Genomic DNA, 15,814 nt, shown 5'->3' on the forward strand with positions numbered 1-15,814 from the left:
TAGTAATAAACAAATATCTATTGAGATAAAACCGTTGTTTATGTTTATTAAAGGAATTATTTTCTATAAAATGCTCTATTTTCTCTCTCTCTCTCTCATTGCTCGGTTTTCATTCATTATCATTCATAGCATATTTTGCTGAATATTAGTAAATATTCTTTCATTTATTGCATTGTAGAAATGACACAACTATAAGAAAAGAATAAAGAATTCAAATAGAAAGATAGTTTGTATCTTCGAAGATATTATAATTCTAGGAACGATATTTATTAGATTTTTCTTCTTCTTTTGATCAATAGTACGTGCTCTAAAATACGACTCTTTTTTAACATTTAGTTTATTATACGTTATACCTTTTCCTTATCACTTATCATGTCATACACGTAAGTGCCAAATGGCTCCGTATTTATATATTTCCCGAAGCCGTGAACAGCTTTGAGCTCACATTCGTCTACGCATACGCGTCCACTGACAATCACATATTCAGGTACTCCAGTTACTTCCATACCCTGTATTAATAAGAATCGAATATTAATTAAATTGTACTAATGTGTGAAATATTTTTATAATTGCAATTAAAACAAAAAGATTGAACGAAATTTTCAATAATCTGCCAAAAGGAGACGATTTAATTAAACTCGCCTCGAAGATGTTGAAGTCAACGGCCTGAACGTGAGTCTGAGCGGAAATGGTGCGCTTCCTGTTGGGGTCCCAGACGATAATGTCGGCGTCCGAACCGACGGCTATGACTCCTTTTCGAGGGTACAAGTTGAAGATCCTGGCAGCGTTCGTGCTAGTGACTGCGACGAATCGCGTAGGATCCATTATTCCGGCGTGCACGCCCTTCTCCCAGAGCACTGCCATCCTATCCTCAACACCGTTCACGCCGTTAGGGATTTTCGTGAAATCGTCTTTACCCAGAGCCTTCTGCTCGGAGTTAAACGTACAATTATCGCTGCCAGTAACTTGGAGAGTATCTCTGAAAAATTGCCGTATTAATACACATCTATGAAAATCGAATTAGGATGACTTCAAAAGAAGAATTAAGTATTAAGCGATTACCTTGACATCGAATAGGCTGAAGTAATTGAAATTAATAATACGAAATAAAATTATCAATAAACATTGAATGATTAAAGACTAGAAGTAGCTATTTAATAGTAGTCATCAAATCATCAGTTTTTCCTCCATTAATTATAGTAACGCACTGCGTATAAGTGACTTCCCACATTGCGGCTATTAATATCAAAATTACGAGTTATGCTTATTCGCGTCAAGTTGTTATTATACTTCATCGTTGCAAACGTGGATATAAGGTATGCAAAATAACGCGATAAAAATAATATTAATCCTAGTGATGAAACCGTATTTGAAGCACCGAAATAATAAAATCCTGATAATTTAACTTTAATGGTAATAGAAAAATTTTAAAAATATTTAAATATCTTAAACATCTCAAACATCATTTCTATTAATATGTCCTGTAGTTATAAGCAAAACAGATTTTTAAATAATTTATTTTTATCGATTTTTGAAGAGAGATTTGTAAAAAAATTAATATCTAATATAAAAATTTACATACAACTTTTTAAAATTTATATAACTTTTTAAAAAATAATTTTGAAGAACAATCCTTTTATAAAGTCTTAATTTAGACTAAAAATTATGAAAAAAATACTTTATAGATATTATTAAAAAAAATATTTATTTCTTATTTATTTCTTATTTAAGACAAAACTATACTTTTAGATAATAAGATATAAGTTTCTGCGGTAAAAAATAATTTTTAATATTCCAAATGTATTCTATTTTATTTAGAAGAGAAACTATTGATTTAAAACTATTAATATTCTCTTCATAAGAAGAAAATTCATTGGAATCACTAATTGATACCACTCCTTAATAAACATTGCAAATTTTCTGCTTCAATAGGTCATTTTTCCATATAGTATCAATAAGATAAATTATTTTTTAAATGTATCATCACATACAAAAAACAAATTCTATTAAAAAAAAATAGATTTTCGAAAAAAAAAATGGATCATAAAAAATACACATAAAATGTGTGTATATGTATGTGTGCACGCACGCGCGCGCGCATGTGTGTGTGTATCCCTGGGTCTCTGACGTATCTTCTACTTTGACTTGCATTTGCTGATAATACAGGCTTGTGATAAAAAACTTTTATTTTTAATGTTTCTTCGATATTTTTAATTTTTGAGTGTTAAATTCGAAAAGCACAAAAAATATCACATCATAAGCAGTTATTTCACAAATTCTTTTGGCAACTATTGTTTATCAGGAAATTTGTGGAGGAATTTGTCAAATAATGTAACGTTTTTTTATTGGAAAAGTATACCATTCCTACTTTGGAGTGAAACTAAAAGATCAAGACAAATGAAACGACCGTTCCACATAAGGACGTTCTACACAAAGTATGTTTTATTAGAGTAAAGGATTTAGAGAAATGGTAAAAAAAGGTAAAAAAAAGCATTTAGTGTGCATTTTTAGTGTGCAAATAATACGGAGAGATCCAAGTTCAGATCCCCCAATTGTTTACTCAATCTAAACGATTTAATAAGAAATTTAGCATTATCCATAAATTTTGCTAAACTTTTAGGTTTCAGATTAAAAGAAAAAAATTATTAGCAGCTAAAACATCTCGACATATTTGTATGGAAACAGAGAAGAGAAGATTATTTCCTATTTTTCTCAGGAGAACGATTTAGTTTACTAGTGATATTGATCGTTTGATGGTTTAATAGAAATTCAACATTGAATACAAAATAGATGATTGAAGATTTTTTATTAACTTTTTTAAAAGAAGTTTAAACGCTTAAATTCTTTTGCAATAGAAACAAGTATGCCTCTCTATAATTTGCTATAATGCATGCTTTTATAGTTTCTATAGATAAATATATTTAGAACTGGCCATGAAATAAGTTTCATATGTTAATTTTTCACTATTAATTTCAGTCACATATTAACATAAAAATGTCAAAGCAAACGTGATAGAGCAAATTTAAAATCATTTTTAGATTCAAAAAATCCGAAATTTTTATAAAACTAACATAATTTTTAAAAAAGTTGTTATGGCTTTCAATTTTGCCTATAATCAAATGTACTGGTCTCTTTTTTGGCTTAATGATGTCAGACATTTTTGTATAATTTTTTTTCAAGGAAAACAATCAATTTAAAAAATTTCGCTATTTCCTCATAAATCTGAATAAAAAAACATTCCTGTGTATTACAGACTTACAGGATATCAAAAATTCATCTTCAAAATTAAATTGAAGAAAACCAACTTGAGAATTCACTATAAAGTGGCTAATTTAATATGCTGCTTTGTATGGAAAAGAAAAGAATACAATACAATAATATAACGTGGTAACAAATAATATAATACAAGTTATCTATGTAGAATGAGGAAAAAGTAGGAAAGTCCTGAAAAATGTAAATTTTACAAAAAATTGTTTCGGATAAAAGTTGTAGGGTTTAAAAAGATTTATTTATTAATCTCATCAGTTTGAATTTGAATGGTGTTGCCAAGATTACAGGACAAAGTCAAGTTGAATTTTTTAAATATAAATTTTTTATCACATATTTTTATAGCCCTTGTTAAGACATTTTCAGAATGTTATAATAAAGCTTTTTTAGTTGAGAATTTTCTGAGATATTTTAAAATTTGTCATGATATATTTTTTTAATATAAAATATAAAATATCTCGTAAAGTAAGTTCGACCATCTAAAGTAAGATCGAAGATCTACCTTTTAAAAATAAAACGTATTTTGAAAACGTCTCAACAAGGACTACAAGAATATGCAATAAAAATTCAGGATCACATTTAAAAAATTCAACTTAGCCTTGTCCTGATCTATGCTCTCCAAGATCAAATTGATAAGATCAGTAAATAAATCTTTTCATAAACCCTACCACTTTTCCAAACCAATTTTTTTTATATTTTTCGAAATTTTTCAGAGTTTCCATAATTTTTCCTCACCCTATATGATATAGAAAATAAAATTTACCAATAATATTTATATATATTATTTGTAACGTCCCATTTTATCTCTTTTAACATTAATATAATATTAATATTAATATTATATTAATATTAATATTAATATTATATTGCAAAAGAAATTATTTATTGGTACATTCCCAATAAATACTATTATATAATAGTATTTATTGGGAATGTACCAATAAATAATTTCTTTTGCATATTTCTTTGATCAATTGAAAATAAATTTCTCTTGAATGAAAGTATCCAAATATTCTTATAGCTATTAATCCGTAATAATACAATTAAGAGATAGTAAAGCAATAGAATCTAACTCGTTTGTTATGTATATGAAGGAAATTCTCTGTACACAATCTACTTACTGGGCCAGATGTTCAGTTAGATAAGCAGGTGTTGTTGGATCGGGCCGCAATGGTGGGTTAGTTATGAAGTGCCTCGCTTTTTCCATATCTTTACCATATTGCTCGCTACCATCGATACCGACAGTGCTCGCCAGAGTTTCTCCAAAAACGACGACACCCTCCGATCGTTTCGCCGACACGACGTCAGCGGCCGATTTGCTCGAAATCGCCGTTATATAGAGTGGACTATTTACCTAAACGCGATATTTTTATCCTCTCACTAAAATAACTTATACTCTCTTTCCCTCTCTTTTTATTCAAGATAAAACGCATAACGGCTGAAAATATTTTACGTTAAAATTTATAATTAAACGTTCAATATGTTTTATACACAGAATAAAAAATACTTGTGACAATTTTGTTATTCTATTAATTGTTATTCTTATTTTTTATTATATTATTATTTTTATCACAATTAATACTGTATATGCATGTTGTTAAAAAAATATTTCTATTAAAACAATAAAAATGTTTAAAATGTATAAGTAAAGACATTATATAATAGTTTAGATATTATTAGGACATATATAAGACATTATTATAGCTTTCATGCAAAATACAATTTAAATTCTTCGAGTAAGTAAGATACAAAGAGTAATAGAGTGTACATTTCAAAGAAAATTAATTTTCTTTTACTTGGAAGAGGAGGAAGGAAGTTAGTTTCTTTATTTCAAGATTTATTTTTAAATTTCTTAATAATTTTTTATTAAGAGAAAAATGAATCTCGAAATAGGATTTACTTAATCACTTGATATCGCACCAAGAAAAATTTGTAATCTATGCACAACTATTCAGTTTCACACACAAGAAAAGTTAATTTTCCTTGAAACTAATGCATTTACCATTCGGCTTCTACTAAGTAAATTTAAATTGTCTCGAATATACAGAGTGTTTCACATAAAGTATTACAAGGTGTTTTCCGAAACTTAATGTCATACAAAAAATGTTTCAAAATTTGTAGAATTTTGAGAGAAAAAAATTGATAATCTCGTCTTTTAATTACGGTCATTTTTCAAGGTAATGTGAATTTAAAGCTAAATTTTTTTAGATGGAATTACTCTAATTTTTTATCCAAATCGATTTCTCATAATATTCGGCATAAAAAGTTATAAGGGCAAGACGGCTAAAAATTGGAAGTTTACATGATATCTAACTTTAATTTCACATAATTTTACATAAATTATAAAATATTTTCGATTATCTTGCCTCAATACTTTTATGTATAAAATAATAAGGAAAATCAATTAGTAGAAAGAAAACAGTCATTTTTAAGAAAAAAATATAAATTTGCAACGAGCAACTACATATTTTTTTTCGGAGAAAACATCTTGTAACCTTTATATGAAATATTCTGTATGTATCTAGAATTAAGTTCCTAAGTAAATATACACATTCAGGCGTGTATATATTTAAAAAATCTGAATATTCATATCTTTAATATGAAATGATAATCAATAAAGATTTAATTTTGTTGTTAAATATTTCATATTTGTTAAATATAAAATTTTGATGGAAGGAATAGCAATAAAATTAATGGATTGATATTTAACTATATATCAAATTTTTAAGTCAAAAATCTTTCAGCCGTGCTCGATTTATCTATAATAATTTTTTAAACTTTATATTGTACTTTCTTATACATACATATATATATATATATATATATATATATATATATATATATATATATTAATTTATGTATTAATATATTAATACATCTAATGCGATTAACATCTAATGCGTAATATTGAAAATAACTGTGAGAAGAAATTGTGCTATCACATAACAGACGTATTTAGTATATCAAAATAAAAGAACGAGGAGGAAACAAAAGTAACAATATTTACTTTCAATATGCATGCAAGTGAATTTTCATTGTGCAAAACTGCAAAATAAATTTCAGTGTGCGCAATAACGGACAGAGGCATAATTGCACTTTATGCAATTTGCACGTATGTCACGCAAGCCTCTAGCGGGATAATGTATAAACTTAAATTGCTATTGCCGCAATTGTAACCTATTTTCGCTAATCAGCTAAATAGAAAGTGCGAGGGAGAACGGGAAACGAAATAAGAGTCGTTAATCGATACTTTACACCAAATGCATATGTATATCCATGTTATTTTGGGAGATATTTGATCGATGCAATAGACGAATAAATTCAAAATGAACTAGAATATCTCTTTTTCTCTATCCGAGATTTTCTATTAACATATATTTTCGATGAATCCAACATTTTTCCTCATGATATACGCTTAGTTGTTTAGGAAAAAAACTAGTCGGTTACTCCTTTTAAATAGAAAGCACGGCCGTTGATGCGTGCTAATTACGCCGATTTCGAATGACAGAACGTTTTCCGACAACATTCTTGCGGGTAAGAAACCATTTGGGGCGAAAGTTTCACTGTTTAGAAATGTCCATAACTGATGAATGTGTATTTAAACAGTCACAATTAGCAATTTATTTATTAATTCTGCTTAATCTTTTAAGAATAGCTATTTTTTCGAAAAATCAATCTTTTACAAAATTCATAAAAAATATTTATTTAATAACAAACAAACACCTTGATTAAAAATGAGTTAAAGTATGATATTCCTTGAAACAATCAATTATACAGAGACCAACACCACACTCTATACATTCGTATACCTCTAATATATATACTTTAACTTTTATCTTTTTTTTTTCATTGACTACAAATGACACATCTTTGATTTTTTTCTTTCTTTATGAGGTTCAGATTCAATAAGAAAAGAGAAATACCTATCAATAAATCTCTTCAGATATTCTCCTGCACTTGTTCTTCTTCCGATTCCAATTGATTTCACATGTTTATTGATAATTTCTCTGATCAATTGAATTTTAAAGTCACCAAATTGATTCCATTCTTAGAAAACTTCAAATTTTAGGAAGGAAATGAATGAAAACGTGCGACATCTATCAATTAAAGTTAAAAATTTGTACATATGCTTGCCATCCTTAAAGAATTAATTTTATGTAATTTGTGTATTTCTAATGATCGTGAATCCTTAAATTGCTTGCCTAATATCCAATATTAATTGCTTGCCCTGTATCATATTTATAATGCAGCTTTATGTAATAGACTCATCAATTTATGTTCTAGCCTGCTCCCGATGTCAAAGTCGTTCTGAATTTTTAGTTTTTGTTAGTTGTTTTCGACTCACTTGACTAACATATTCACGAGTACTTCTGGCGTATCCGTATCTGGTCTAAGTGGCGGACTTATGACATGACCGGCGGCGTGTCTCCAGCATTTATGCAAATAGTTGGTACCATCCGTACCTATTGCAGCCGCCAGGGTCTCGCCGAAGACACAAACTCCGCGTTTACGCGCGGCTTCCACTTCTTCGGCGGCGCTACGACTCATCACATGTACTACATACAGCGGACAATTGACCTAAGCAAAATTTCGATTCTAGTACTATTGAAAATGCTAGACGATGATGTCTGATGAATACATTTTCGCCCGCTTGTCGTTAGTCTCCTTAAGTAAAAAATTAAAAAAAAATTAATAAAAAAAAGAAGATTAATCAGAAATTAATAAAAAAATAAGATTAATAAGAAATTAATAAAAAAAAGAAATTAATAAGAAATTAATAAAAAAATTAATAAAAAATTAAAAAAAAAATTAATAAGAAAGGAAGGGGAAAAGCTCAAAATTGGAGATAAAAAATTTGGGAAAATGACATGGACATGGTGTCAGACTTTATCGCAGGACACAGATATTCCTTGATGTTGGTAAAACAATAATGAAAATTTTGAGAACACATTGAGAATTGGACATATGCCATGTAGCAAAGCAATGCGCTGTGCTTTATTTTGTCCTGAATTCTAATCTAGAGATTTATGATCGTTCATGAACTGAATACCGCGGTGAATAGCGTGCCAAGTGCATTCGTAACAGAAAACGGATAAATGTAAGATTTGCGTGCTTAGGACAAACTAAAATAAAATGGAAATAGATAACAAAGTATGAATATATATGAAATTGGCAAAAAAATATCAATGATGACTCAATGGTGTTCAAGTTAGCATTCCGCTTACCTGATTCGCGATAACGCACGCTCTATTGACGGCTTCTGCCTCAACTTCTTCAGGCCGTGACATTTCGTGGCCCTCTGGACCGGTCACTCCTGCAGCGAGTAATTTCTTCGCATTCTGTAACAAATTTATGGCGATAAGCAAAAATTTGTATACATATATTGCATTTTATATTAACATTTTATTGCAAACAACGCGGATATCTTCATCCTCTGTTACCCAACGTAACTTTCAAGTCATACATGATTTTTATTCACTTAATTTCCTTTTCACGTTTTTTAACGATTGATAATGTTGATATAGAAAGTCATTTTGATGGTTTGTATTGTCATAAGTAAAAATTTATTTATATATTTTATCGTTATTTATAGTTTCATATATATTTTTACATTCATTTTTAATTTAACTTATTATATGAAAATATATTTTTTTCTATTTTTTCTCAGCATAAATGTCATTTAAGCACAGAATTAAAATTTAAATAAAAGATAAAATACATAAAAAATTGTAAAATATTAAGTTTTATAATTTGTATTCTTATTAGTTTTAAGTTTTATTTATAATAACAAAATTCTATTTGTTTCCTATTTTGTTTTTTTCACATGGAATTTAATGTATGAATTGCAATTTTCTGTAGCAATTATAAAAAGAAAGAGCTTTTATTTAATATCAATTAAATCACGATAAAATCACTGCAGCGCTTTTATCGAATCAATAAAATCTTGATAATTTTGAAGAATAAAAATTATAAAATTAAATATTTTTACAATATCTCTTTTATGTATTCCTTTTCTTTGTTTAAATTCTGTATTCTCTAAAATTATATTTGCGTTGGGAAAATATTAAAAATATATTCACAATAAGCTAAACTAGAAACAAGCTTTCATAGGCTGTGAAAATCAGAAATCAGAATTATAAACGAAAAATTGTGAAATTGATCCTAAACAGTCATGCACATTGATATCATCATCATACGTACTTCCGCGATAAGATCACCGTTCTCTGCGTGTACCATAGCGATAGCACCGATCTCTTTGCACGTCTTGAAAGTCTCGATCAACTCCGGATCTCTGAGCATAAACATGTCGCGATAAGCCATAAACATCTTGAAGCTACCGACGCCGTGGTCCTTCGTCAATGTCGCCATGTCTTCTTTAACCTGCAAAAGGACGGGGTAGCGAGCATCGATGAATAATAAATTAAATGCGGCTTCCTTTTGAACAACGAATGGCAAATAAGGAGCGCTGAACCGCATTTGCTTCCATCGCGGTCTCGTGCGATTTCCTCGCACGTGCTGTACGGTATTTCAACTGCATAATCAGCAATCACAATTCACATATAAAATATGTCTATATATATTTTTTATACAATTCTGCCTGTATGTATGTACAAGAAAAATAATAAAAAGAATTAAAAAATAATTAGAAGAATAATTTTCGCATTATTTTATTTAGAAAATAATTTAAAAGTGAGAAAAATTGTCTATATATAATTACATATAAACTTCATTTCTTTAAATTTCTCTTTTCCTAAAAAAAACAACGTGAATTTTTATTTAATTTTTTTAAATATGTTTCAATTATTCTTATTATTTTTTTCCTACACATATTGACAGATACAAGAGAAAGATTATACAAAAGAAAGAAAACATACACAAACATATTTTAAATATAATTATTCATATTCACATCTGATTATATATAGATTTTTTCTAGGAATAATTAAAATTTAGAATAGAAAAATTTTAGATTACGTACTCATAAAAAAAACTAAATTAGATCCAGTTTAACTGAATTGATTTTTCCTTTTCTTCTCATTAATATTATAAATAAGAATATACATTTGAAAGGAAATGAATTGTTAACTAAAAATTATTAATCTAGGAATTATTTGATTGATTTGACCTATTGATGCAATGTTGTATTATTATAGTCTTGCAAAAGATTTCTCAAAAATGAAAAATGACAGTATATGTATACAGGATACAGGACACTGTTTAAAGATATTTTCCAACAAAAGAAGTTCATGAACACTATAAGTCGATCTAAGTATCATGGAATAAAACATTCATTGAATGTTTCAAATATAAAACTACTATACATATTACTTTTATTTGTTTAAAAAAATATTTCGCGAGTCAATGACTGTATTTACGATCAAACATACTGATAGATAGTGACAAGGTTTGAGTCGATAAAACAAAGAGACAGCAAATGTTTGCAAGTGTTCTCTTTTTTCTCTCAGGATGGGATATTTGAAGTATACGAAAAAAAATTAATGTTATTTTGATAAAGTTTTATAAAGTTTAAAAATCAATGAAAGTAACAAAATAACAATTTCTCTCTTTCTTTCCCTCTCATAATAATTTCATTTTACAATAAAACGTAGAAAATACTTTTAGATACATTAAAGTTTATTGATTCCCTTGCGGAACATTTTGTACTTTCAAAGTAATTTTTATTGATCAAAATAATTATTGGTTTTAATATTTTTTTATCTAAGAGAAGATTTTTTCGAAATATAAATTGAATGAAAAAAATTGTACATTTCATGCCATCTCTATGTTTATCGAATTAAAATCTTATTTAAAGTAGAACTTATTTAATACAAAAACAACAAACCTTTTTTACCAATTTAACAATATCAGTGACCTTAACCAGAGTATTCGATGAATTCGTTTAGATTTTTAAATTGAATTATATAACAATCACGTAATACTAATTTGATTACAATTGAATTGATTTTATATACTCTATGTACGTAATTTACGTAATTTACATTATTCTAGAATTACATAAATTGTCATTATGTTATTTAGCGTCTAGTAAATATTACCAACATAATTCTGATACATAAAAATCGTAAAATATTATGTGTCAACTTGAAAGAAAAGAAACGAAGAAGGAAAAGGATTAGCAAAAAAAGGAAAAGAATTATAAAAAAAGTCTTTTTTCTAGACGAGTATTGTATTACTGCAATTATTTCGTTCCGGGTGACTAAAAAGGCGGAAAAGTATATACGAACTGTATATCGTGCACGGCATAATCTAGCGCAAACATTACTGTACTCACAATGTCAGCGTTTAATTGACGGACATCAGTCGTAAAAATAGGATCCCAGTAAATACAAAACAATAGTAACATAACATCAATATTATAATTTCTTACTCAACAATGTAACTGTTATGTACAAGGCATATTACTTTGCAGTTACATTGTTGAGTAGAAAATTTGTATAATATTAATGTTATATTATTGTTATTTTGTTTTTATTGGATATTGTGTTTATATAAAAAAGCATTACATGTTAACATTTATTAAAAGTGGTCAATATTGAAATAATTAAATAGAAAACAAGGAATTGATAGGAAAGCTGATAAGATTAGAAACAAGTATTTTATGTGTCCTATCGATCTCAATCGGACAATCGAACTATAATGTGAAAGAAAGAATATTCAGATTGGTACTATTTAATCTTGAAATTATTATGCCTATTTATAATATTTACTACAACAATATAGTAACAATAAATAACACTATAATAACACTAAATAACAATATGGAATTGTTGTAAATTATGTGGAATCGCAAACAAATTATATAATAGGTAAAGCTTCAATTTAGTTTTAGACTGCAATTTTCGGTTGAAATATTATTTTTTCCTTATTACGAAAAAAATTTATCGTTAGAATAAATTGCAAAATACTAATAATAAATATAATAAATCACGCCAAATTGTCTGAAATATCTGTACGTATTGTCATATTATAACAAGAATATTTTATTTTTTAAGAAAAAAAAAATATATATATATATATCATAATAAATTTACTTTCGGACTCCAAGAAGTGACGGCGACGTGCAGCGCATAATCACAGCATACTTTTTCATCCGCCGAATTTCTGTACCTCTCGTAAGCCTCCACAAGGCTCTCTTCTTTCCGCGGTACTGCAAAATCTATGATCATAGTGGTACCGCCGGCGACTGCAGCCTTCGTGCCTTGGTAAAAGTCATCCACTGACTTGGTACCCATAAATTCAAATTCAAAATGCGTATGCGGATCTATGCCACCTGGCATTACGTATTTTCCCCGCGCATCAATGATTCTCGTGCCACCCGGTATAATAAGATTGCGTCCCATTTGCCTGTGGATTTAAGAAACAAAGATTTTTTTAAGCAGTTGTTTCGCTTCCTGTGCTTGATTAGCAAATGATTTTTTTCTAGGAAAAAAAACGGAGTTTAAGTTATTTAAATGTTTAAGCTAGCCACGTTTTTACATTACATCAACATATGATTAACAATAACGATTTAATAACAACAGTCCTTGCTGACTATGATCAGTCACGTCTCTTTGATAAATCAGACGCTCTATGATTGTCACTTCATTCAGCTCCAGTGATAAAATAACGATGTATTGCGTTTCACTTGTATGTAAAGTGGCGATAGACACGTGAGCTGAATATCAGCACGACTGTCATAGTATATATCAGTCGCAATAGAGAGAGAAATTTCGTTATTTGGGTACTTCCGAAAAGCCCATACCTCCGATTTTTTTTAAACTACGTGTACTTACGCATTTTGACGTGCTGATTACTAATATGATAGTGAAAATTGGCGCAACTTTCATTTTTATGGTGAAAACCATAAAAAATCGTCAAAAATTGACGTTTTTTGGGTTTATTTTATCAAATACTGGAAAATTCAAAAAATATTTTAAACAAAAGTTGTACATCTTTTCGAAATATGCATTTTATGTTCTATTCATTTTTACCGTACGAGTGATAGTTTTCGACAAAAACGATGGACTCTAAATCTTATATCTGTCCTCTCATCTAAGCATGTATTTTGCAGTACATATACGATTCCACATGGGTTTGCAACTTTTCACGCAAAGCGAGGTCATATATTGGGACTTCTACGCAGTACTGTTAGCTTTTGTAGTTCCCACACTCTCAAGTTTTGTTATATTTTTTTATGTGGAAGGGCACAGCTTCGTCAATTTTTGACGATTTTTTATGGTTTTCACCATAAAAATGAAAGTTGCGGCAATTTTCACTATCATATTCGTAATCAGCACGTTAAAATACGTAAGTACACGTAGTTTAAAAAAAATCGGAGGTATGGGCTTCTCGGAAGTTTATCCGTTAATATACAGGGTGTCCCATTTTAAGTGTCCACCCCAAATATCTTTCTCATTTTTGATTTTAGAGAAAAATGGTTCAGACATGTTTTGTATGGTTTCGAGGGGGCCATAAGATGGTACCATTGATTTGACCTTGAGAGTCATTTGAAGGTCACGTGAAGGTCACTTCAATTTTTTTAAATGGAACACCCTATATATTTTTACACATTCTTGTAGCTCAACTCGAAGGCTTTCCAAAACACTATAATTAAGTTAGTTTTCATTAAGTACTTTTCGAGTTATGAAGCTTGAAATCATTTCTTAATTTGATAAAAAAATGTAATTGTTAATTACAAATTAAAAAAATGTAATTGTTAATTACAAATTACATTTTTTTTCTTCGAAACAACTATGTGTTTTCTTTACACCAATTGATTCCTCTCATTATTTTGTGCATAAAAGTATTAAGGTAAGATAATCGAAAAATGAATGTTTTACAAGATATTTTGTGGTTTATGTAAAATTAAGAAATGATTTCAAGCTTCATAACTCGAAAAGTACTTAATGAAAACTAACTTACTTATAGTGTTTTGGAAAGCCCTCGAGATGAGCTACAAGAATGTGTAAAAATATATAAGGTGTTCCATTTAAAAAAATTGAAATGACCTTCACGTGACCTTCAAATGACTCTTCAAGGTCAAATTAATGGCATCTTATGGCCCCCTCGAAACCATACAAAACATGTCTGAACCATTTTTCTCTAAAATAAAAAATGAGAGAGATATTTGGGGTGGACACTTAAAATGGGACACCCTGTATACTGTAATACATACTGTACATGTATTATTTTGAAACATTACAACAATAATGCAACAGCATATTATTGCAATATAACGTTATTATATACGTATTTTTTTGCTTACTGCTACGCAGCAAAGCCAGATTTAATTAATTCAATTTTCATCATGAAATGGATGCAAATGATACAAAAGATAGATTTGGATCATAAGATCCAAATCTTATATCTCTTTTTTATCACATTAATTTCTAATACATTTTCAATAAAAGATTCAGAATATTAAGTAGATTAGTTGCAATTGGGCGGATAATGGGAAATAGTCCCACTTTTACTGCTTATTTGAAGCAAAAAATTGAAATTTTTATGTTAAATTAAATTTTGAATTTTATAAATTAGATACAATTTGTTATTTAAATATTAAATATACTTTATTTAGTTAAAGTTACCAGCTCTATATATTATTTAGTTATTTATCAACTCTATGACTAATTTTCTATATAGGGTGTCTGGAAAGGTAAAGTCAATCGAATAGGAGGTGAAAGAGGAGCATGAGTAGAACACATAATTTAAATAAATTTTTTTCATATTCGCTATGGTTTAGAAAATACAGCGCTTTATAGGGGTGCATAAAAAGTGTTGAAACCCCTTAATATTTCGAAAAGTACGTATTTTCGAGAAAAATGTTTTATACAAAAATTGTAGGGTTTTAAGTGAAGCATTACATAGAAAAATTAGTATGACCTTGAATAGCGTTCTCAAGGTCACGCCGGCGGTACTGTAACCTTCAAGCCTCATAACTCAAAAAGTACCTAACAAAAACATATTTCATTATACTGTTTTGGAAAGTCCTCGGGATAAGCTGCAATAATATGCAATAAAAACTGAGGATTCCCATTAAAAATTTCTAGGTTATCTTTACGTGACCTTGAGAACGCTATTCCAGGTCATACTAATTTTTCTGTGTAATGCTTCACTTAAAACCCTACAATTTTTGTATAAAACATTTTTCTCGAAAATGCGTACTTTTCGAAATATTAAGGGGTTTTAACACTTTTTATGTACCCCTATAAAGCGCTGTACTTTCTAAATCATAGCGAATACGAAAAAAATTTATTTACATTATGTGTTCTACTCATGCTCCTCTTTCACCTCCTATTCGATTGACCTTACCTTTCCAGACACCCTGTATAAAATAATTCTGTATGCAGTATAATTATAATGTAAATAATATATGTTATATTACATATTACATTTATAAATGAGAAATTACAATTAACCAGCTACTTATTGGTAATAAAAGTAAAAGGACTTTTATGTTTCTCCAAAAGATAGTTTCTGGTAATATTGACTTCTTTATTCTTTATGATTTATCATAATTTTAAAGTGTTTTTAAATTTTTGTATTT

The 15,814-nt window shown here is 28.6% G+C and overlaps 1 protein-coding gene across 7 annotated transcripts in view; it reads right to left on the bottom strand.

The window, feature by feature from the left end:
- Crmp (Collapsin Response Mediator Protein) overlaps positions 1 to 15,814 on the bottom strand; it is a 43,004-nt gene that overhangs the window by 11,700 nt on the left and 15,490 nt on the right. For 5 of the 7 annotated variants that reach the window (XR_014439395.1, XR_014439401.1, XM_083102505.1 and 2 more), the window contains exons 3-8: positions 12,321 to 12,633; positions 9,469 to 9,648; positions 8,493 to 8,606; positions 7,613 to 7,845; positions 643 to 979; positions 354 to 509 (exon numbers count right to left, since the gene is read on the bottom strand). Coding sequence is in view for 5 of the 7 variants with exons in the window: in XM_083102505.1 (XP_082958631.1) it covers positions 354 to 509; positions 643 to 979; positions 7,613 to 7,845; positions 8,493 to 8,606; positions 9,469 to 9,648; positions 12,321 to 12,633 (1,333 nt within the window). In the remaining 2 variants the exon portion in view is untranslated. Of the gene's footprint in view, positions 1 to 353; positions 510 to 642; positions 980 to 4,388; positions 4,622 to 7,612; positions 7,846 to 8,492; positions 8,607 to 9,468; positions 9,649 to 12,320; positions 12,634 to 15,814 lie in introns of all 7 variants that reach the window. The other 2 variants (XM_083102376.1, XM_083102623.1) reach the window with 1 other exon arrangement.

Source organism: Camponotus vicinus, unplaced genomic scaffold, assembly GCF_025532165.1.
Source record: "Camponotus vicinus isolate PSW18456_S1 unplaced genomic scaffold, iyCamVici1.0 SCAF_1, whole genome shotgun sequence".
NCBI classification, from domain to species: Eukaryota; Metazoa; Arthropoda; class Insecta; order Hymenoptera; family Formicidae; genus Camponotus; species Camponotus vicinus.